The 23,015-nt window shown below is 41.2% G+C and overlaps 1 protein-coding gene across 4 annotated transcripts; it reads left to right on the plus strand.

The window, feature by feature from the left end:
- Positions 1 to 704: 704 nt before the first annotated feature.
- On the plus strand, positions 705 to 16,792 carry KDM5D (lysine demethylase 5D). Of its 4 annotated transcripts, none has more exons than XM_086696592.1 (16): positions 706 to 921; positions 1,015 to 1,177; positions 5,654 to 5,773; positions 5,897 to 6,091; positions 6,364 to 6,545; positions 6,628 to 6,752; positions 6,876 to 7,023; positions 11,892 to 11,988; positions 12,536 to 12,894; positions 13,304 to 13,442; positions 13,856 to 14,035; positions 14,169 to 14,306; positions 14,497 to 15,090; positions 15,367 to 15,439; positions 15,575 to 15,774; positions 15,885 to 16,792. In XM_086696592.1, the coding sequence occupies exons 1-16, from the start codon at positions 773 to 775 to the stop codon at positions 16,236 to 16,238; spliced, it is 3,216 nt and encodes a 1,071-aa protein (XP_086552718.1). In that variant the 5' UTR covers positions 706 to 772; the 3' UTR covers positions 16,239 to 16,792. The 4 variants fall into 4 exon arrangements, with proteins under 4 accessions (XP_086552721.1, XP_086552718.1, XP_086552719.1 ...); XM_086696593.1 differs by having other exon boundaries at positions 15,370 to 15,439; XM_086696595.1 differs by lacking the exon at positions 14,497 to 15,090 and having other exon boundaries at positions 705 to 921.
- The last annotated feature ends 6,223 nt before the right edge of the window (positions 16,793 to 23,015 follow it).

The following is a 23,015-nucleotide window of genomic DNA, read 5'->3' on the forward strand; positions in this document are numbered from 1 at the left end:
GGAAAAAACTCAGTATAGCTAAGATTTGGATAAGATTTTGAACACAGTTTTTGTTTCATTATTTGGCCTTGTAATACAGAGGCATGTAAGGGAAAAATATTTTGGTATTTAGGAGATGTAAATACTTAAGGATTAATTAAAGACCTAATTATACCTAGTAATTGCCTGATAATGGGATAATGTGACTTTAGAGAACATCTCTGAAGAGTGCTTATTAGTTTCAGGGCAAATGAATCTTTTTGTTTGTTTCTCTTGGACTTAATTATTTATTTTTAAAAATGTTTTAATGTTTATTTATTTTTAAGAGAGACAGCGTGTGAGTAGGGGAAGGGCAGAGAGAGAGGGAGACACAGAATCTGTAGCAGACTCCAGGCTCCAAGCTGTCAGCACAGAGCCTGATCCAGGGGTTGAACTAGGGAATTGTGAGGTCATGACCTGAGCTGGAGTCGGATGCTTAACTGACTAGGCATGCAGGTGCCCCATCAGGGCAGATGAGTTTTAATCTGGATTATGAATAATTAATATTTTGAGTTACACTGTTCTCTCTACCCAAAAGAAGATTTGCATTCAGAAATAACATACTTCCTGAGGTACCATGAATACTAAGTCTTTACTCCTAAAGCAAAGCAGATAGCATGTTCTGACAATACAGTTGTCTTCCTGTATGTGCCTGGCTTAGTTTGTCTTCATTCACCCCATCATGCTTCATTCTTAGTCTGGCAAATCTCTTACCTAACAGGAATATGCGACCAGTGGTTGGAATCTGAATGTAATGCCAGTGCTTGATCAGTCTGTTCTGTGCCACATCAATGCAGACATCTCAGGCATGAAGGTTCCCTGGCTCTATGTAGGCATGGTATTCTCAGCATTTTGTTGGCATATTGAGGATCACTGGAGTTACTCTATTAACTATCTGCACTGGTGAGTTGGGCCCAAATGGCTGGGATGGATATTAAGACTTCTGCCATGTGCAAGGATATGCCCAGACTCTATGTCTCCTCTTTACCTGAGCAGGGGTGAGCCGAAAACCTGGTATGGGGTACCTTCACTGGCAGCAGAGCAGTTGGAGGAGGTGATGAAGAGGCTGACACCCGAGCTATTTGATAGCCAGCCTGACCTGCTACATCAGCTTGTCACACTTATGAATCCCAACACCCTCATGTCTCATGGTATCCCAGTGAGTACCTGGAAATAAGGTGCAAAACAGATTTAATGCCTGTCCTAGTGTGGGAACGGAATAAGGAAGAACTTCCCTTTGGAGTAAATAAAGTTACATGCATTTTGATATGGAGATCAGGTTTAGTCTCATATGTCTCTTTTCTTGTCTGTACTGCGGTCAAGCTGCAATCCTATTTGGAGAACTAGTATATCATTAAAAGGCAGAGAAAGGATAGTTATTAAGTAACATAAAAGTTAAAAGCTGGACTGTGATACTCCTAGGCTAGGATTGGTTTTCTGTTAACATCAATGGGTATAAATTCTAATTTTATGAAGCTTAAATTGGAGTCAAGAAGTGGTTTCAGATTTGAGAATATCAAGGATTGATTTATATTAGCCAATTTTGCAAAAGCCAGCAGTCCTGTAGAAGGTAAAGCAGTGCACTATCTCTGCAGCATGCTGTAATTTTCTGATATGTACTTCTGTAAGGTCTAGGTCAATTTCTGTACAATTTCTTTAATAACTCCTGTCCGTTTTTGTTTTCCATCTTCATAAAATGATCTTGGCATCTTCAGGGCTTCCCTCCATTACAGACATTCTATAAATTCTTACTTGCATGTGATTTTCCTTCTTTAACATCACTACTGTCTCATAAAAAACAGGTAAGTCTGAAAATTGATGTATAATGAAATCAGACAGCTGTTTAGTTGCACCATTTGTCCTCTCTCCTGCTTCTTGCTAATGTTTTTTTCTCCCACATATATTCAGCACATAGTTTTTTATGGTATTCTCTTACCTCTTTTTTATTTCTGTTAACTTGGCAGTAGTATACCACTTTCATTTCTCATTTGAATAATTTGAGTCTTCGGGGTACCTGGGTGGCTCAGTCAGTTGAGCGTCCAGCTTCAGCTCAGTTCATGATCTCACAGTTAGTGAGTTCGAGCCCCATGTCGGGCTCTGTGCTGACAACTCAGAGCCTGGAACCTGCTTCTGATTCTGTATGTTGCTCTCTCTCTCTGCCCCTCTCCCACTCATGCTCTGTCTCTCTCTTCTCCAAAAATAACTAAACATAAAAGAAAATAATTTGAATCTTCCTCAAATTATAATAATTATATAAAAGATATATCTTTGCCTTAATGTAGCTAAAGGTACATCAGTTTTGTTATTCATTTCAAGGAATTAGCTTTTGGTTTTGTTCATTCTGTGTTATTTTTCTCTTCTGTATTTCATTTATCTTCTTGATAAGTTTAGCTTTTATCCATATATAATTATCTCAGTTATCAGTATATCGTTCAGTTCCGTTATTTACTTCAAGCCTATATTTTCTGTTACTATGTAGTCACTAGCTCTCTGTTAGTCACCATTATACGTGGAATAAATTTCTCCACTGTTGCACTTTTAAACTATTTCTATCCAGATGAGTTTCTAATTGACAAGAGTTGAACAGTGTTTTCTGTTCATTCTGTAGTTTTTCTGAGTGTGATTTTTAAAATTACCTGTAATTACCAGTAGAGAAGGATTTATTTCTGCCATTCTGTTGTTTTCTATCATATCTTTTTTTGATCCTCAATTCTATTACTTTCTTCTCTGTTGTTAATTGGTTTATTCTAGTATATTGGTTTAATGCCTTTGTTTATTGTTAATGTTTTAGTTATTGCTTAATGGTTTGTTTGGTGATTACAATTACTATTTTAATTTATATCTTTGTAATTTAAATTAATGCCAACTTATCTTCAGTAGTAAATTTCAAAAAAAAAAAAAAAACAACAACAACACCTTTATTCCTTGGTAGCTCTGTATTCTTCCTTTCTGTTATTCTAACAAATTACATCTTTATGCATTCTTTGTCCATTAACATAGTTTTATATTTATTGTTTATGCACTTTCCAGTTACAAAGAAAATAGAAGTCATGAATAAAAATACAATACTGGTTTTTACATTTGTCTATAGAAATACCAGATAAAGTACTGGAATGCTCTTTCATCTCGAGGATTTTCCTATAGCATTTCTTATAGAGCATATCTATGAGAGATAAACTTCCTCAGTTTTGTATTTACTCTAGTAGGGTCTTAATGTCTTTTCTCTTCTCTTTTCTTTTCTTTTTTTTCTTTCTTTTCTTCTTTTCTCTTCTTTTCTTCTTTTCTTTTCTCTTTCTTTTTTCTTTTTTCTTTTCTCTTTTCTCTTTTCTTTTCTTTTCTTTCTTTTTTCTTTTCTTTCTTTTTTTCTTTTCTTTTCTCCTTTTCTTTTCTTTTGTTCTTTTCTTTTCTCCCCCCTCTCCCCCCTCCCCCTCCCCCTTCCCCCTCCCCCCTCCCCTTCCCCCTCCCCTTCCCCTCCCCCTCCCCCTTCCCTTCTTTTTCCTTTTTTCTCTTCTCTTCTCTTCTCTTCTCTTCTCTTCTCTTCTCTTCTCTTCTCTTCTCTTCTCTTCTCTTCTCTTCTCTTCTCGCCCCTCCCCTCCCCTCCCCTCCTTTCTTTTTTCTTTTCTTTTCTTTTTTCTTTTCTTTTCTTTTCTTTTTTCTTTTCTATTTAGTTTTCTCTCTTTACTTTTTTCTCTCTTTTCTTCCCTCCCCTCCCTTCCTCTCATCTCTCTTTAATTTTATCCTTTAGAAATGTTATCATATGCCCTCTGACATCCCAGATTTGTGATGAGAAATCTGATAATCTTACTGAATATTCATTATTGTAAGATGAATTATTTCTCTCTTGATATGTCAAGATTCTTTGTCTTTAGCTTTTGACAGTTTGATTATACCTGATTTTGTCTTATTTCCATGTATAGATTCAGTCTTTTCCAAAATTTGGGACTTGTTCAGCCATTATTTCTTAAAGTAGTCTGTGCTTTCTTTTTTTAAGTGTCTTTTCTTTCACTGTCATGAACAGTGCTGCTATGGATATCCATGTACAAATATCTTTTTATCTTTTGACTCCTTGCTTTTCATTCTTTAGGTTATATAATCAGAAGTGGAATTACTGGGTCATATGCTATTTTTATATTTAAAATTTAAAATTTTTCATAGTGGTTGCATCAGTTTATATTCCCCAGTGTTCCCTTCTGTTCTTTCCCTTGCCAACCGTGTCATTTTCCTGTTTACAAAGAATTTTTTTTATTATGGCTGGAATAGTGGTCAGAAGTATATCTTCTGGCTATAATTTGCATTTCCCCAGTGAATAATAATATCGTGCAGCTTTTCAGAACTTGAAGTAATCTTGTCAAATCCACAGTTCTTCCTGTTTGTTACCATGGACTTTTCCTTAAAACCAAAAAACAAAACTGCCTCCTAGTCTTTCTTGGGTCTGTTTTGAGCCCTTTTTGACTACTTTGTGAAGCTGTTTAATATTGATTTAGCCTTCAGCTTCTACTTGAGTGGAACCTGAAAGTCAACCAGAGATGGAGTTTAATACCTTCTCAGGTTTTTCTTAGCATGTATATAGCCTTCTCAATTCCCAGGATACGTGTGAATTTTTCAGAGCCCTTGTTTTCCCAAGTATCTCTTCTGCCTTCTTTCCTTTCCAGTCATTTTAGAATTTCTCTTGTTTGTCCATTCTCTTTTACCACAGGTGGCTATGGCTAATGCATTTGTGTTTGTATATTTTCAGCCAGCAGAGCCTAGGAGTCCACTTCTCTTTTGGGCAAATTCTGAGGCAGTTGAAATAATGGCAGGTCTTTGAGCCAGTTGTTTTTGGGAGCCATCAGTCAGGCCAACACACACAGCCTCAGGTCTTTGAAAACAACAATGCATGTTGTGTTCCATGGCACCAGCAAGTTGCACTAGGATTTTGACACTACTGTTTCCCAGGTAGCTGGTGATACTGGTTGGGGGGATTCTAGGCAGGAAAGTTAACACTACTACAGAGTTCCTTTACCAGAATTTAAAAGTTTTTTTTTTTTCCTCCATCAAAAATCCTCCTAGTATTGGTAGTTAGTGATTTTATTACAGAATTTTTAAAGTACTTTGATACTTTTTGCTAACTTAATTATTCTTTTATTGGAGGGATGGGTTTTGGAGTATCCCTTTCATTATTTGTGTTGATATCATGCCCTGATTTTTTAAAGTTTATTTACTGAAGAAGCTAAGAATCTTTCTGTTGTTGTTGTTGTTGTTTTATTTTTGAGGCAGAGACAGAACATGAGCAGGGGAGGGGCAGAGAGAGAGGGAGACACAGAATCCAAAGCAGGCTCCAGGCTCTGAGCTGTCAGCACAGAGCTTACCACAGCTTAACCCGCTGAGTCACCCAGGCGCCCCAAGAATCTTTATCATATGTTTGTGGAAGATTCGTATTTCCTTCTTCAACTGCATATAATTTTTCTTTGTACTTTTCTCTGCATATCATCACTTTTAAAGTTCACAGTTTTTTGTGTTTTGTAAGGTATACATACATGAATATAGAGTCTGTGGCTTTTTCCACTCATTTCCCACATCTATAACAAAATTCAAAGACATTCTTAAGTCCACATTCTGTTTAGTCCTGGGCCACACTCCCTTCTCTCCTTTTCAGGTTGTCCGCACAAACCAGTGTGCAGGAGAATTTGTCATCACATTTCCTCGCGCTTACCACAGTGGCTTTAACCAAGGCTACAATTTTGCTGAGGCTGTCAATTTTTGCACTGCTGACTGGGTGAGTCCAGAGTGTGGTAAGCTTGTAGATAGAGAGGGATAAAGAATGTGGACAGAGATCATTGTGGAGAAGCTAAATACTGTGGGCTGCAGATGGCCACACATAGTCTTAAACTACTTGCAGCTACCTACTGGACGCCAGTGCATTGAACACTACCGCCGGCTCCGGCGCTACTGTGTCTTCTCCCATGAGGAGCTCATCTGCAAGATGGCTGCTTTCCCAGAGAAGTTGGACCTGAATTTGGCTGTGGCTGTGCACAAGGAGATGTTCATTATGGTGCAGGAGGAGCGACGTTTACGAAAAGCTCTGTTGGAGAAGGTGGGTGGTGGGCAGCACGGCTTAGAGATTCAATAAAGTAGACTGCGGAAGGGAGACATACAAATTGAGTAGTCATTCTGTGCCTCGTGTGTGACTCATACATTTTGAAGTGGAAAGACAGAAACTGTATGTGTTTATATTTTTTTCTTCCACTTTCTCTACAGCTGTCCTTACAAGGTTGAGCCCACAACAAGGGCTCAGTGTTGGCTGAGGTGGGGTGTCCACAACCCTGCTCCTAGTCTTTAAAGTATATATGGATTGAACACCCCCAGGGCATCACGGAGGCTGAACGAGAGGCTTTCGAGCTGCTCCCAGATGATGAGCGCCAGTGCATCAAGTGCAAGACAACATGCTTCCTATCAGCCTTGGCCTGCTATGACTGCCCAGATGGCCTTGTCTGCCTTTCCCACATCAATGACCTCTGCAAGTGCTCTAGTAGGCGGCAGTATCTGCGGTGAGCATGGGGCCTACTTGGAGGACATCAAGGAAGTTACAGAGCTGGGCCAGATGTGTTTTTCCCTGCCCCCTTCCTCTAGGTATCGGTACACCTTGGATGAGCTTCCTGCCATGCTGCATAAGCTGAAGGTTCGGGCTGAGTCCTTTGACAACTGGGCCAACAAAGTACGAGTAGCTTTGGAAGTGGAGGATGGCCAGAAGCGCAGTAAGTGATGAGAAATGGAAGGATCCATGGGCACGCTCTGTTTCTTTTCTTCATCACCCCAGATACCCTCTGCCAGCTTTTGCTAATACTGTCTACCTCTTACAACTATTACTCTGTCTTCAGGCTTTGAAGAGTTAAGGGCACTGGAGTCTGAGGCTCGTGAGAGGAGGTTTCCTAACAATGAACTACTTCAGCGATTAAGGAACTGCCTAAATGAAGCAGAGGCTTGTGTCTCCCAAGTCCTGGGGCTGATCAGTGGTCAAGAGGCCAGGTATGTTGGAAAAGAGGGCAAAAAAGGATGGTTGTATATGAAAATGGACAACAAAAAAGGGTAGGCCATAAATAATGCATGTAGTAGAAGTTAATAGTTTCTATGTATGAGCATATTACTGTCCAAAACTTACATGGATAACTTAAAGAAGCATACTTATACTATGAGTGACAATGGGAATGAAAATACAGTACAAAAATTGCAGTTCTGTCCTACTTGTTAGCACATTTTATAAAATTAGGGCATCAGGTTTCCACAAAATTAATTATTGGCTCTGTAGGTACATACAGTTTTAGGGCTTACATTTTCTTTAGTTTTCAGTTGCCAAATGTATATAATTATAAATAAGTTTATTTTTCTAAAAAATGTATGATTATATGCATATGCTTTGTAAATTTCAGCTAAAAGAAAGCTGGAACTATTAATATTTCAAAGTCCTATTTTGTCAAATTCAGAGAATTTTTTTAAAAAATTAAAGGTCAAAAGTAGTAATGAATTTCCTTTTCATAATCAACCTCTTTTCCTTCTCTACTTCGAAAGAAAGGAAATTTTTCCTGCCTTGACCTAGTGATAACTCATATCATATGGCCATGGTTTTTAGTATTTATGATATTAATCTGTGTCAGGTTCTAATCCATCTAACTTCAGCCCTCTTTAAATCCTCTTTCTTACAGACAATTATACCCAAAAGTATGTCCAGGAATTTGTTACTTAGATTATTCCATTTTTGATATGATGAACTCTTATTTATGCCTCTTTTTGCCAGATCCTTTAGCTAAAGTTAGGTGTATTTGAAACTTTTCTTGCTTCTTGAGGTAGCCATTATTGTAATATATTCCCTCTTATGACCATCTTTACCATATCCCAAAGGTTTTGCAATATCATGTTTTCATTTTTATTTGATCCCATGTACTTTTTTTGTTTTTCCTTTAATTTCCAGGTTAACCCATTCATTCTTTAATAGGGTGTTCTTTAATCTCCATGTATTTCTGGTTTTCCAAATTTTTCCTTGTGGTTGACTTCAAATTTCATATAGCATTGTGTTCAGAAAACACATATGCATGAGGGGCCCCTGGGTGGCTCAGTCGGTTAAGTGCCCGACTTCGGCCCAGGTCATGATCTCGCGGTCCGTGGGTTCGCGCCCCGCGTCGGGCTCTGTGCTGACAGCTCACAGCCTGGAGCCTGTTTCCGATTCTGTGTCTCCCTCTCTCTCTGCCCCTCCCCTGTTAATGCTCTGTCTCTCTCTGTCTCAAAAATAAATAAACGTTAAAAGAATTTTTTTTAGAAAAAGAAAATATGCATGATATGATCTGGATCTTTTTGTACTTGTTGTGGGCTGATTTGTGTCCCAGTTCTGGATATGCAGCTCTGTTCTGGAGAATGTTGCATGTGCATTCGAGAATAATGTGTATTCTGCTGTTTTAGGATGAAATGTTCTCAATATATCTGTTAAGACAAGCCAGTGCAGTGTGTCATTCAAAGCCATTGTTCCCTTGTTTTTCTGCTTAGATGAGCTGAGTGGACTATTAAAATCTTCTGTTATTATTATATTATTATCAGTAAGTTAATTTATGTTTGTTATTAATTGATTTATATATTTGGGTGCACCCAACTTGTAATAAATATTTACAATTGTTAGGTCTTCTTGGTGGACCCCTTAATTATGATATACTTCATCTCTTGTTACAGTCTGTGTTTTAAAACCTAGTTTGTCTGATGTAAGTATGGCTACTCTGGTTTTCTTTGGTTTGTCAGAACCATGATCATTTGTTCTCTATCTCCCCTTGGTCTTTAGGTCTAAAATGAGCCCCTTATAGGCAGCATATAGATGGTCTTGTTTTTTATCCATTCTGATACTTAGTGTCTTTTGATTGGCACATTTAGTCCATTTACATTCAGAGTGATTGTTGAAAGACAGGAATTAATGCTATTAATGCCAACAAAGGTTGGTGTTTCTGCAGATATTTTCTGGTCTTTTGTAGTCTTGTTGCTTTTGGTCTTTTTATCCCCACTCCAAGAGTCCCCTTTAATATTTCTTGTGGGGCTGAATTAGTGGTTCCAATTTCTTTAGTTTTTGTTTGGGGAAGTCTTTATTTTTCCTTCTGTGCTGAATGATAGCCTTGCTGGGTAAGGAATTCTTGGCTGCATATTTTTCCCATTTAGCACATTTAATATTTCCTGTGAATTCCTTCTGGCCTGCCAAGTTTCAGTGGACAGAATTGGTGTGATCCTGATCTGTCTTCCCTTGTAGGTTAAGGACCTTTTTTTCCCCTTACTGCTCTCAGGATTCTTTGCATTTCTGTGTATTTTGTGAATTTGACTATGGTATATCTTGGTGATGGTCAGTTTTTGTTGAATCCATTGGGAGTTTCTCAGATTTCAATGTCTGTGTCCTTCCCCAGATTGGGGAAGTGTTCAGCTTTAATTTTCTCAAATAAACCTTTTGCCCATTTTTCTTTCTCCTCCAAGACTCTTAATGATACAAGTGTTACTGTTTTAATAAGTTTTAATAAGTCACTGTTTATTCTCTTTTCTTTTTAGTTCCATATCTTCCATCATTTTATTTTTTATATAGTTAATTCATTCCTCTGCCTCATCCATACTCATGTTTATGGCCTCTATTTGAGGTTGCTACTTGATTATAGTTTTAATTTTGACCTAACTAGACTTTAGTTTTTGTTTTTTTTTTTTCTCTGCACAAAGGGAATCTCTAGTGTCTTCTATGCTTTTGTTCAAGCTTAGCTAGTATCCTTATAATTGTCATTTTAAATTCTAATTCAGGCATCTTGTATCTGTATTGATTAGATTACTAGCTGTAATTTCTACTTCCTGTCCTTTTTTTGGGGGGTCAATTCTCCCATCTTGTCATTTTGTTCAGAAAAGAAAAAAAAACAAAAACAAAAACAAAAAACAGATCTAGCTGTGTTTTGGTTGGCTTGTTAAAAGAAGCTAAGTCCAAAACATAGCATTAGAAGAATACATGTATATGAAGTAAACAGTAAAAAACAGAAAATTTAAAAACTTTGTATTTTAAAAATATTAAAATAAAAAAGACACTAGATCTTATTTCCCATGTAGCTGAAGCTTTCCAGTGCTACTGATTATAATCAGTAGACCAAGTGCTTCAAAGTGGTTTGTGCTGGTCTTCTGGGGGAGGGGCCTGCAGCTCTGATTCTCAGGTGGACTTGCCCTAGTGGAGATGTGTCTGGAGGTTGGGGCAAGCAGGGCTTGGTGTAGAGGCTTTGGTCTCCACTTGGTGGTGTGGTTTAGCTCACTGAGGTGGATCCCTGCTGGTAAGCAGGGGCTTTGTCCAGCTCTCATCTCTGGAGGGGGAGGTCCTACCACTCTTCAGGAAGCACTCCTGGACAAGGAAACATCACCCTCCTGTGTTTCAGCTTCTGTCAGCTCCCTGTCTGCACTCTGTGTTCCAGTTGTCTATGCCAGCAGCACAGCCCCCTGTGTTTTCTGTAAGGCACTGCTGTGTTTCAAAACTCCAAGCTTCAGAGACCACCAAGGCGTGGCCCCACCCTGATCCTCTGAGGGAGGGTCTTGCCGTGCTGTTGCTGGTCGGCTTATCCCAGAAGATAGTCTTGGTACTGCATAGTGGTTTCCAAGTTTTTCGTAAATCATGGCAGGCAGCCAGTGCCAGGGTTTGCTGCCTCAGCCAACATCTTTGTTTCTGTACGGTGAACAGAGCAGCTCCTTGGTGCTCCCACGTTCCTTTGTCCATGTAGAGTCTCCATCATCTCTACCACATCAGCGCCAGGCAGGGGAACTATTTCTCCTTTTGACACCCAGGGGATCCTCGGAATGCACTGCCTGTTCCCAGGTCTCCTTCCTTCTTCCCCAGGGGACCACTGGTAATGTCACCAGGCAGGACCCTGGGATGGTGCTGACCTCTGAAACTTGAGACTCTAGACTCTGCTGTTTATAAAACCCTTGTGGTATTTAAATCCTCCCCTTTTTTCCCAGTCAGTGGTTTTGGGGAACAGCTTTTCCCACAATATCCCTTGGGAGTGTTTTCATTCTTTTTTGCGTTGTCTCTCTCTCCTCTCTCAGCTTTGTGGGCTCCCTGTTCTCCTCAACACCTGTGGCTCCTTTCTCCCTCAGATCAACTGTCTGCAGTTCCTACCTTCCATTAGGTGGTCATTCTTTCCGCTTGTAGACATCAGCTTTGTTTTCCCAGACTTCAGATCACTTTTTTGGGTGTTCAGAATGATTTTATACTTAGCTGTGTTAAAGGTAGGAGGCAAGCTTACTCCTCCACCAGCTTAACCAACTCCTTATTTCTGTCTTCTGCTATTTTCATTTTTTTGCATCATCACAGAAGTCTTTGTTTCTTAATTCCTTTTGTGTTTTTTTTTAAAACCTGTGATATTTATGTTAATTGTAATTACCAGATGTTTTATTTTTACCTTTACTGTGAAAACTACTACTCTTAGATCCTATTGAATTTTTAGTTTTATGTTTTCTTATTCTTCATTTTCATTTCTTTATAACTCTTACCTCAAAAAAATGTAGAAAACAAAAGCTTTGTAAAGGCCATCTTACATTTTTGTTCTCTCAAAAAGAAATGTTTGCCTTTATTTTAATTTTTCTATCTAGTGATACCTCAGACAGCATACATTTCTTCAGAAACTTGTATTGCCTCACTTTGGTATCTTCAGTCTGCTCTAACAATTTCAAATACAGAATGTCCCCAAGCTTTTTTCATCTTAACTTACTGACTCATAGTGCCTAAACTATAAAGATGATCTTCAAAGATACTACTTAAATGGAAAAAAAAATAAGTTGGGTTACTCATAAAGCATGCACTATGGCCTTAGCAGGTTCAATGAATGAGTCTTTTTTTTCTCTGACTCCTACAGGATAGAAACTCCACAACTGACCCTGACTGAGCTACGAGTCCTTCTTGAGCAGATGGGCAGCCTTCCCTGTGCCATGCATCATATTGGGGATGTCAAGGTGAAGAGGGGATACGAACAGATATTAGCAAATCTGAGATAGTAGGGAAACTTGGGAAACTAATTGTTCTAATTAGCTCCTTATAATACATCTTTCTTAGAAGCTGTAAAGAAGGGTGGTTCAGTGCTATCTCTTTTGTAATTGCTGTATAGCTACATCACAGTATACGCCATAGCTGTATAGTTCAAGAAGGTAATGTCCCAAACAGAAGTAATTCAGAATACTAAACAGAGGGCTATACAATGATCTGGCTCACGGGATTGGAGAATGTGGAAGAAATGAGGTATTGTTTTTAGAATTTAGGGTCTCAGGAAGCTTTCTAGAAAGATAACATGGTGTGAAAGTGGGCCTGGAACAGTAAATTTGAGATAAACTACAGGAGAAGCAGGGGGAATTACCAACAAACTTTGTTGATATTAAGTAGATCTTGTCTCATTACATGGTTGATGATAAGTGTAAAGGCCTAAGAGAGAACATGGGGAACACATGGAAGTGGTTGCATATCTGGATGGCTAAAGAGTCTCTTCTTTATCCTATATGTCTGCAGGATGTCCTGGAACAGGTGGAGGCCTACCAAATTGAGGCCCGGGAGGCCCTGACCTTACTGCCCCCCAGTGTAGGGCTATTGCGGTCCTTGTTGGAGAGGGGGCAGCAGCTGGGTGTACGGGTGCCTGAAGCCCATCAGCTCCAGCAGCAGGTGGAGCAGGCGCAATGGCTAGATGAGGTGAAACAAGCACTGGCCCCTTCAGGCCAAAGGGGCTCTCTGGTCATCATGCAAGGGCTCTTGGTTACAGGTGCCAAAGTAGCCTCCAGCCCTTCTGTGGACAAGGCCCGGGCTGAGCTTCAGGAGCTGCTGACCATTGCAAAGCGCTGGGAAGAAAAGGCTCATTTCTGCCTGGAGGCCAGGTGGGGCCCAGCCTGTCCCCATACATACACTGACTCCAGTTCTGAGAGTTTGGGCTTGATCCTAAGATCTGATCCCTAAAATCAGACTCCCAGTTCAACATCTGCTAAACTGTAAAGGATTGGTATGACATGTCATCCAGCCTTTCATTTACTATTCTGCTGTAAGGTAATAATTGATAAAATATTTATCATGCTGGTGATAGATAGTAGACCAGACTTACAAGAGAATCACATGCTGTCAGTGTTAAACATTCCTAAGACTGGAGGGATTATTGCTCAGTTACTATTTTAAACTTTTTGTTGCTTATGCTTTTGATAGTGAAACCTGGGACCACAAAAACAAAACAAACAAAACTGCCTATGTATATAACGTTTAAGGGTGGATTCCTCTTTTTCCAAACATTTGTAGACAGAAGCATCCACCAGCTACATTGGAAGCCATAATCCGAGAGGCAGAAAACATCCCAGTTCACCTGCCTAACATCCAGGCACTCAAAGATGCTCTGGCTAAGGCACAGGCTTGGATTGCTGATGTGGATGAGATCCAAGTAAGGACTTTGTGTCATAATTCTCTACTATTCTGCCTTAGGCGTTTTAAATTCAGTTTTCTTGTTCTAATAAGTAGAGGTAGGAGGTTAGAGGTGAGAATATCAGGATTAAGAATAGCAGAAGGAGAACCAAAAACATAGCCCTAGACCTCAGCAGAGACTATCCCAAAGGAAGAGAGCCAGAGAAGGCAAACCAGACAAAATAGTTGATGTGGAATGGGCTATTTTTTTTTTCCCATGACAGTGAAGTAGGAGTTCTGGGAGAAAGTGTTTGCTATTCCTTGTTTTCTTTAGAATAGGTCCTGGATATTCCTTACAACTATGCAGTGTGATGCTCACTGTTGATCAGTAGAAATCTAAACATAATAGTCTGTGACATAATTTAATTGAGCTATCTCCTGCCCCTGCTCTAGAACGGTGACCACTATCCCTGCTTGGATGACTTGGAGGGCCTGGTGGCTATAGGCCGTGACCTACCTGTAGGTTTGGAGGAGCTGAGACAGCTAGAGCTTCAGGTACTGACAGCACACTCCTGGAGGGAGAAAGCCTCCAAGACCTTCCTCAAAAAGAATTCATGCTACACCCTGCTGGAGGTAAGGCCTAAAATCATAATGCACAGCCTCTTGTGCCCCTAGCGTGGCTATTGTGAGAATGTGGGGAATTGGGGCACCCAGAGAGGGTTGGGGAGGGGCATCTTGGACATACTCCCCCTGTCTACTGCTTCAGGTGCTCTGCCCGTGTGTAAATGCTGGCTCAGACAGCAGCAAGCGTAGCCGGTGGATAGGGAAGGAGTTGGGCTTGTACAGATCTGACACAGAGCTGCTAGGACTGACTGCACAGGACCTCAGAGACCCAGGCTCTCTGGTAAGGACCTTGGGCATATGCGGGGAGAAGAGTCTGATTATGATAAGAATATCTCAATTGGGTAACCATAGGGAGACACTTGCCTCTGTAAGCCTCATTTTTCTTGGTTTGTGAGTTAGATGGTAAAGGCACTGGAAAAGGGAATGGAATAGCCTGCTGACCTCCTCTTCCTCTGTCCTGGGCTTGCCAGATTGTAGCCTTCAAGGAAGGGGAACAGAAGGAGAAGGAGGGTATCCTACACCTGCGTCGCACCAACTCTGCCAAGTCCCGTCCACTAGCATCATCGACCACTTCTGCAACCTCCATCTGTGTGTGTGGGCAGGTGCCAGCTGGGGTGGGAACTCTTCAGTGTGACCTGTGTCAGGATTGGTTCCATGGGCAATGTGTGTCAGTACCCCGCCTCCTCAGCTCTTCAAGGCCCAGTCCTACGTCATCACCACTGCTGGCCTGGTGGGAGTGGGACACCAAATTCTTATGTCCACTGTGCATGCGTTCACGGCGCCCACGTCTGGAGACCATCTTGGCATTGCTGGTAGCCTTGCAGAGACTGCCAGTACGGCTGCCTGAGGGTGAGGCCCTGCAGTGTCTCACAGAGAGGGCCATTGTCTGGCAAGGTCGTGCCAGGCAGGCTCTGGCCTCTGAGGATGTGACTGCTCTGTTGGGACAGCTGGGTGAACTTCGCCAGCAGCTGCAGAGTGAACCCAGGGGCAAGGAGGCACCTGCCTACCCTTCAGCCCCTGCCTCTCACCTACTCAGAGAAGGCAGTGGCAAGGATATGCATAAGGTTAGCTGCTCTGCCCAGCTCTTACTCTTAAATTTCTGTGTCCTAGCCCTACCCCTATTTAGGCTCTAGCCTGTGTTTATTCTTTAATTTTTAGTCTCTCTTGGTCTAGTCTACCTGTCCCATTTTCTGTCCTGTCCAGATACCTCACTGCTCCGTGCTATCAGTGTATATCTCACTCCTTCAGGAGGGAAAGGGTCACAATTTGAAGTTGGGGCAAGAAAAATACTATCTGGTTTTTCTGTTACCTATTACCCTACCCATTTTTACTTTCCTTAGCAGGTCCCAGGGTTGCTGCCAAATGTGGATGGTGTGACTAGTCATGAGAAGGTAGCCCCTCTGCAGAGATCAGGTAAGATACATAGGTCTAGATTTATGTATGCTGTTGAGTGGATCCCACCAAGATGACCCATTTGGTCCTTGGTTCTGTCAAAATGTTGGGGATAAGACTAGGCTTCTAACTCAGCCTGTCCCTAAAACTTCACAGACCTGGAGGTACTGTCCTCACTGTTACCACACTTGACTGGCCCTGTATTGGATCTGCCTGAGGCAACCCGGGCCCCCCTCGAAGAGCTCATGTTGGAGGGGGATCTGCTTGAGGTGACTCTAGATGAGAACCATAGCATCTGGCAGTTGCTACAGGCTGGACAGCCTCCAGACCTGGAGCGGATCCATACACTTATGGAGGTGAGGAAAAGTGTCATGGGCGGGGCCAGATGGTCAGGCCAGGCAGTCAGGGAGCCCACGCCTGACCACTGGGCTACAAGTGGTTTGTGCTTGCCTGTGTGTCATTGTAGCTGGAGAAGCATGAACATAAAGGAAATCGGACTAGAAGCCGGACATTGGAGAAACGACGGCGACAGCAGCAGCAGCAAACAGATCTGGGTAGGCAAAGTAAGGATCTTGTTCAAGAAGAGCTGCAGTCAAAAAAGGCTCGGAGCTCAGGGATTAAGCTTGAGGAGGGCCAAGAAGAACAGTTTGAGGAAGAAACAGATAGTGAAAATATATTCCTGACATCTCCTACAGACCATAGCCCCAACTTGAAAGGGAACCAAAATAGCTTGCAACAGAAAGATTCTGGTCCTACAGCCCCTTTACCTTCTTTAACCCCTTTTCTATACCAGTCCTACCCTCAGCAGGAAGAGTTGTGACAACAAACAGAAAAAGGCTTTTTTAATTTGCTGCCTTTTGAACCTTCCTAGTTCCTGGACTTCGTTTCCTATATAGAATTTGTCAATTCAGAGTTTTGATATCTTGTCTTAAAGACAACGTTTTATTAAGCTCAGTTCCTAAGGCCCTGTGTGCCCCTTCCCAGAAGTTTCTTGCCTGCAGCATGACTGGGACTAGAAAGGAGTGCGTGATTTCCCAACCCAGTTTAATTCTAGACTTGGGCAAATAAAATTTGAGAAAGGCATATATACCTCTTTGTTTCTTTTTTTTTCCTCCATATTTTTCTTGTATTGCTCTTTTTTCTTCTTCTATTTTTAAAATACTTTGGTGCTTCAGGGCTTTTTCTGCCTTTATTCTACCTCCTTTTCTTTTCTCACCTTGTTTCACATTGTAAGAAAAGACATTGTATTGTGTAATTACTTGTTAGTGTCAAAAAGAATACAGCAAAAGAAGTAGTTCTTGGTTCAAGCTGTTATTATGTATTTTAATTTGATTCCCTTTGTTAAAAATAAAACAGCAACTGGTATGTTCTAAACCTGTGGATCTGTGTTCTTTGAGTATAACAATTAAGGACTGTAAGTGGTACACTTAAAAACCTAGTTTTAAATTTCTATAATTCTTTATTGGTGGACATGTGAAGAGTTGATTTATATAACATATGAGACTTAGGTCAAGGGTCATGTACCCTTTATGGATTCCAATGTTCCAGCAGCGTTGGACAGTTACTCTTCCTCCATTGAATCATTTTGTTACTCCTTTGTTGAAAATCGATTGCCTGTACTTCTGTGCACCTGTAATACTCCGTTCATTATTGATTTATCAGTCTGCGTCTTTGGCAAGACTCCATTGTCTTGATTAATATAACTTTCAGTTAGTCTTTCAGTAAGGTAGAGTTGATTCCTCCTACTGTACACTGTTTCATAAAGTTTAGCTAATCTGCTACCAAACCTATATGCAGTTGGCTTTGCCTCATGAATTTAATGGAGCTGAACTTTAGAAGTATATTATGCCTCTTAGTTTTCCTTTTTTTCAGATGATAAATATGACATCTAAAACATTTATTCTTAAAAGTTTAGTACAATATGTAAATACGTAAAGCATGAGCAGCACAACACTTTGTTCATATTTATATTCTTGTGTGTGTCAGTGATCCAATCCATACACTCTATTTTTCTTAATCTCTATCAGTAATCAGATTCTGTGGTTATGGTTTGAATGTCTTAATCAATGCTTTTACTTCGGTTCCTGCTTCCCCAGCCAGTGTAGACCTATATCTCTTTATAAAATTCCATACATATGATTGTTGCCACCCTCCTTATTGTCTTCTGTTTTATTTCCTGTTGGTCTTTTCCACTCTGTCAGTTATCCTCAGACATAGCTTTGTTACTTGCAAATCTACCAATATTCTGCTACCGCAATTTCAGTTTCATTACCAGTTACAAAAACAGTGATATCTTAATGTAACATCAGGATCAGATTAAATAAATGTGATGTCTTGATATTTCATATATATCTAATAAGCATTTTCTGAACTTTAATGGGTATTGGTGTCCCACACAGATGTGTTAGGTTTATGATTCTCAGTGTGCACTGTGAAATTCTGCACTAATTCTCAAAGGGAATGTCTTGCCTGTGTATTTTTTTTGTCAGAGCTTATATTTGCACTTCACCATTTGGAAATCACTGTGTAATGGAAAATACTGCTACCCTAGTGAAAGAATTGAGATCGTCTGCATACAATAATCTTACTAAGTGCTCAGCGACAAAGTACTTTCCTCCTTTCCAGTAAGGGGGCAACACGAAGTCAGATTTACCCTGTGATTATAGTTGAATTAAGAAACATCAAATCTGTACCAGAAAGTTAATTTCCAAAGCCATTTAGTATGCTGCAATAGTGATTAAGGGTAATTCTTCCCTTTCTGGAAAATTTTAATCTTGATTTGGACTAAAAAAAAAAATTGCAGTATAACTTTACTAAGCCTTCAAAGTGCTGTGTGATATGGCTACTAGGCTATTCAGTTTCTATTTCTGATGACAAAAATTCATGGAAGTGATGATGTTTATGTTTGTGTTCATCAGAGTGAGTAAAGTTCATTGACACCAATACCAATAGCAATACAGGATAGACACAGAAATACACCTTATATTTTCAAGAGGATTGTTTATTTGGCTTATGTGTTCCACACATTTTTACCACCACCACTTGTAATACTCTTGGCAAATTCTGTGTTCGGAATCAGTGAATTTTCTCAACTTCTGTGAAAATACTTGTACCAGCAATTGTCCCATATAGGCTATTAATAAAGGTCCATCCTTTACTTGCTTCCAACTTGACACTGTTTTCAGAAAGAAAAAAAACAAAGGCAGTAGCAGTACTGTCTGCCACCTTAGCAGTCAGAGAAGTAGACTTCAAATAATTATGTGTGTGCATAACTCTTTATTCTCTCCAACAGGTTAATTAAGTTTACTTTCTCTGGATACAGTTCTTCAAGCTGCTCTTGTCATATATGATTTAGTTAACCCAGTGTGTATAAGTGGCTTTCCTTATTTGGATGTCAGTGACTCATCCATTGGAGACCTACTTTGATTGCATACTGACACTTATTTTTTTGAAGAAATGCTGCTAAAATGAGTCTCTCAGTTTTGAATTTTCTACTTGTTCTGGCTGTTGTTTTCCTATGGGGTTGGATATAATGAGTGCTTAATCTAGTAACACCAATACCTACTGTGTTCTTTAACAGCTGTCATGTTACCACATAATAAACATAACTTTTTGCCATGTAATTCAGTAACACATGCAGATCTGTAAACCATGCCTGACATTCATCATCCACTCTTCTGTTTGTGATGGCTTCCCAGTAGTGATAAATAAAAAATGAAGTCCTGTAGCAATACACATGAAACAGTATCTTATTTATAACTGACCTACTGTGGTTTGTAGTGTGCCAATCAACATAGCAAAGGAATAGCTGCAAGCTGTCTGTTTTTAGCTCTCCACGTGTGAATGAATGGGTTTGCCCTGGACAGGTTGTGTGTTTTGTTTTGTTTTTTTTTTAAGTGCTAATTTTTTATTTTGAGAGAGGGAGAGTGAGCAGGTAGGGACAGAGTTCGAGAAACAGAATCTTAAACAGGTTCCATGCTTAGCACAGAGCCCGAAGTGGGGCTCCATCCGACAGCCCTGAGATCATGACATGAGCTGAAATCAAGAGTCAACTGACTGAGCTAACCAGGTGTCACAACAGTTGCTTCTTGAACATCCGTGGGTTTTTTTGTTTGTTTCTCTTTCTGCCTTAAATATTGCCTCTTTCTCCTTCTCATTATATACACATAATAAAATCCCAGCTCTGCCTCTCCATTCTCTGGCCCTTATCACACTAGCTTCTTTTTTGTCCATCACAACCCTGACAACTCTTGTTTGCTTATCTTCACAAGCAGCTGCTTCATAAGGAAACCCCTCTGTCTGGGGTTTCCACCCCAGCTCTTAACCATTCTGGGTTGCCTCCGTCACCTCTAAGATCACACTGTTACATAAATGAGCCAAAGATGACTGGCTCACTCAGTTAAGCATCCAACTCTTAATTTTGGTTCAGATCATGATCTGACGGCTTGTGAGTTTCAGCCCCACATTGGGCTCTGGGCTGATAGCACTGAACCTGCTTGGGATTCTCTCTCTCCCTCCCTCCCTCTCTCTCTCTCTCTCTCTCTCTCTCTCTCTCTCTCTCTCTCTCTCTCTCTCTCTTTCTCTCCCCTTCTCCTGCTTGTATGCACATGCTTGCTCGCTCGCTCTCTGTCTCTCTCTCTGAAAATAAACTTAAAAACTTAAAAGTTCTCTCTCTCTCTCTCGAAGTAAATTTAAAAACATAAAATTTGTTTTAAAAAAATACCCCAAACAAGCAGAATTTAGTCATTTAGATTTTCCTAGTTTGCAAATACTGAAAATCTTCCCTCAGCATGTGCTGGGTGATGAAATAGAAACTACTACCGTTTGGAGCTCTCTTGACTCAGAATTTCTAGAGTTGCTGAACAACATTTCTAAGTGTGCTTCCTATGGAGTTTCCTTACCCAACTCAGCATCTGCCTTAATTTTCATGCACGAGGGCGTTCCTCTCTCAAAAAACCCCTCCAAGCATCACCCAGTAAAGTGTGTTGTATGTTACTGCTTCTTAATAGTCTTATTTATTACTTTGACTAACCTCTAAATCCCACTGCAACACAACCACCAGTCAGTGTTAACCTCCATAAAGGCTTTGACTATTCCCATGTTTCCCTGATTCCACTCTGACAGATGAAACTGTGTCTCCTCCACTGCCATGATAACCGTTCCACAAACATGCCAATATTGGTTTTCCTTATTTGTCTCTGTTCATTTTTCAGTGAAGACTGAGATCAGAGCTCAAATGTGGGTTCATGCCAAACTCAAGTTTTTAGGCATTCAACGTGTTTCGTTTGGTGTTTTGTGTTGTTTTGCTTTTCCCGGTGCAAGCTGTTGCTTTTTAGCCATTTAGATTTTTGACTTTTCTCATATAGTCCCATCTCTGCCTCTGCATCCTCTAACACATACCTTAAACCTCACCAGCCGTTTGTTGGCTGTTGATAAGGTAGAGCCGCTTTATAAGACCTGACACTGCTCTTTCCTCTCCAGACTTGGCTGCTGAGTGAGTTCACTGAAACAGCTGTCTCCCGTCTCCTTAGATGCTGGTCCTCCCCCTTGCCCTTGCCCACCACCCCTTCCAGATTGTGGCCCTTTTGCTGCAAAGACTAGAAAGCAATGAGCAGATTAAGGAAGCTTTTCGACCAAGCAACATACTCTTCACCAGAGGGTGTAACAACTCCATTTTTCCCACTAGCAGAGACCTTCAAGTAAAGTCATGATGGTTTGGTTATCACTGGCAATTCTGAAGAAGGGCAGCAGACAAGGGTTGGTGCCCTGCTGGTGCACCACCTGCCTCATGTAGGTGGGTCAAATTAGGGTAGAAAAAGAAAGGTGGGGTAGTGGGTGGACCTTCACCTGTCAGAGTACTCTTGTCCCTGGCACAGGCAGCTAGCCACTATTCTAAGGCTGGCTTGCTGCCTGCCTTCCCATAGCCAAAGATAGTAGACGCAGTGGTAATGGCGTAGAAGGAGCAGGGCAAGAGTCTGTTTCACAGGGAGTACCATGCTCTGGTTCCTGCCCTCCAACCCTGCCCACCAAGATCCCAACAAGTCAAAATCCTTGCCTCCCTAAAATACTTGCAGGAGGCAGCATTGTTAAGTCTTTATGTCTGAATGCAGTCCAAGCACAAACTTTCTTCAATGGGGAGCTGTTTTCTTCGTCATAGTCTCTACCAGCAGTTCACTTCTTTTCCACCTGCCTGGAAGAGTCTAACTCTTGGTTTGGTGAGGTTAGGTGGTCTGGGTGGTGCCAGGAACAGCATCAGGACTGGTAAGCTGTCCTTTGGGCACAGTGATGGCTCCCGGAATGCATTGAGCAGAGGTCTGGAAGGAGATGTGAGCCTGGGCCTTGAGTTGGGAAAGGCTCCAATGGCTCTGTGCCTGAAGCCCTAACACCTAGGGCAGTAGGCTTTGACGATTTCTGAAACCATGGTATTTCCATAGCCAAGCCCAGCCATACCTGTCGAGTACAGGGAGAGGAGACCAGTTGCTGGAATAAAGGATGGCAGATACCTCTTGTCACTGGAATGGGTAGCAGGGTGCTAGGTCTGACTCACTGCATACTTGCATGCCACTCACTGCATACTTGCATGCCTAGCACCCAGTGCTAGGTCTGACTCACTGCATACTTGCATGCCACCTGCATACCTCTGGTGAGAAGGAAGCAAGGCAAGACAAAGAGGAGAGCCTGCCAGACTCTCCAGGACATTGGGGGAAGGGGATTGAGTCAGTGTGATGTTCTGGCCTGGTCAGTTGGGTGGGATCCAGAGGTGGTGACTAAAGGGTCAGGCTAGAAAGGTTCTCGCACATCCTGCAGTTTGTGTTGGTGTAAAGTACACTGGTGGGGTACAGTGGCCTGGGAAACCTCAGGACAAAGTTGCCTTCAGCTGGGTGTGGCATGCCTTGGCATCATGGGTCCTTGAGACACTAAAGGGAACTGTGGATGCTTGTGGCCTTAAAACCTTGAATGTATCCTAGCACTTGTGTCTTCTGATCTCCTAAACCAAATAGGATTGGAACACCTAGAACTTCTGGGTGCTTAAGATTTTGCTTCCTCCCTGCCAGCAGAATGTGGCTCCTCTCAAACTTTCTTGTTCCATTTCCCACTCCCACCATCCTCCTGAGGTGTTCAAGACTCCTAGTGTACAAGCAGGGGCTCTTTAGTCCTTGCCATTTGCCTGCACACCAGTTCCTCTCAACTCACAAAAGTGATCATGCTGTTAAAGTCACACTAAACAGCTGTTATCTGAAACTTCCCTGGTGTAGTCTTATCTCCACAAACTTGGAATGCCTTCCCAATAAATGACTTCCATCCCCATCACAGGCAAGAGTCCCCAGGAATAACTGTCCTCTTGCTTCTGGATCCCCATCATACAAACTGTGGGTGCACTCAAGTTCCCAGGAAATTAAATGGACCCCGTGCCCATGGCATCTTTATCATGAGGGCTCTCAGGAAAGAACAGGTACTTTCACTAAGTACAAGCTTCCCCATGCAGAGAAAGAAAACAAAACAAAGCAAAACATACACACATCCCAGGAGATATTTATTCTTCCCATACCAGGTCAGCAAGAACTGTATTTGAAAAGGCTTCAAGAGAGCTCTGTTG

This window comes from Puma concolor, unplaced genomic scaffold (genome assembly GCF_028749965.1).
Source record: "Puma concolor isolate L17-30 unplaced genomic scaffold, mPumCon1.1.hap2 unalloc_scaffold_5, whole genome shotgun sequence".
Lineage (NCBI taxonomy): Eukaryota > Metazoa > Chordata > Mammalia > Carnivora > Felidae > Puma > Puma concolor.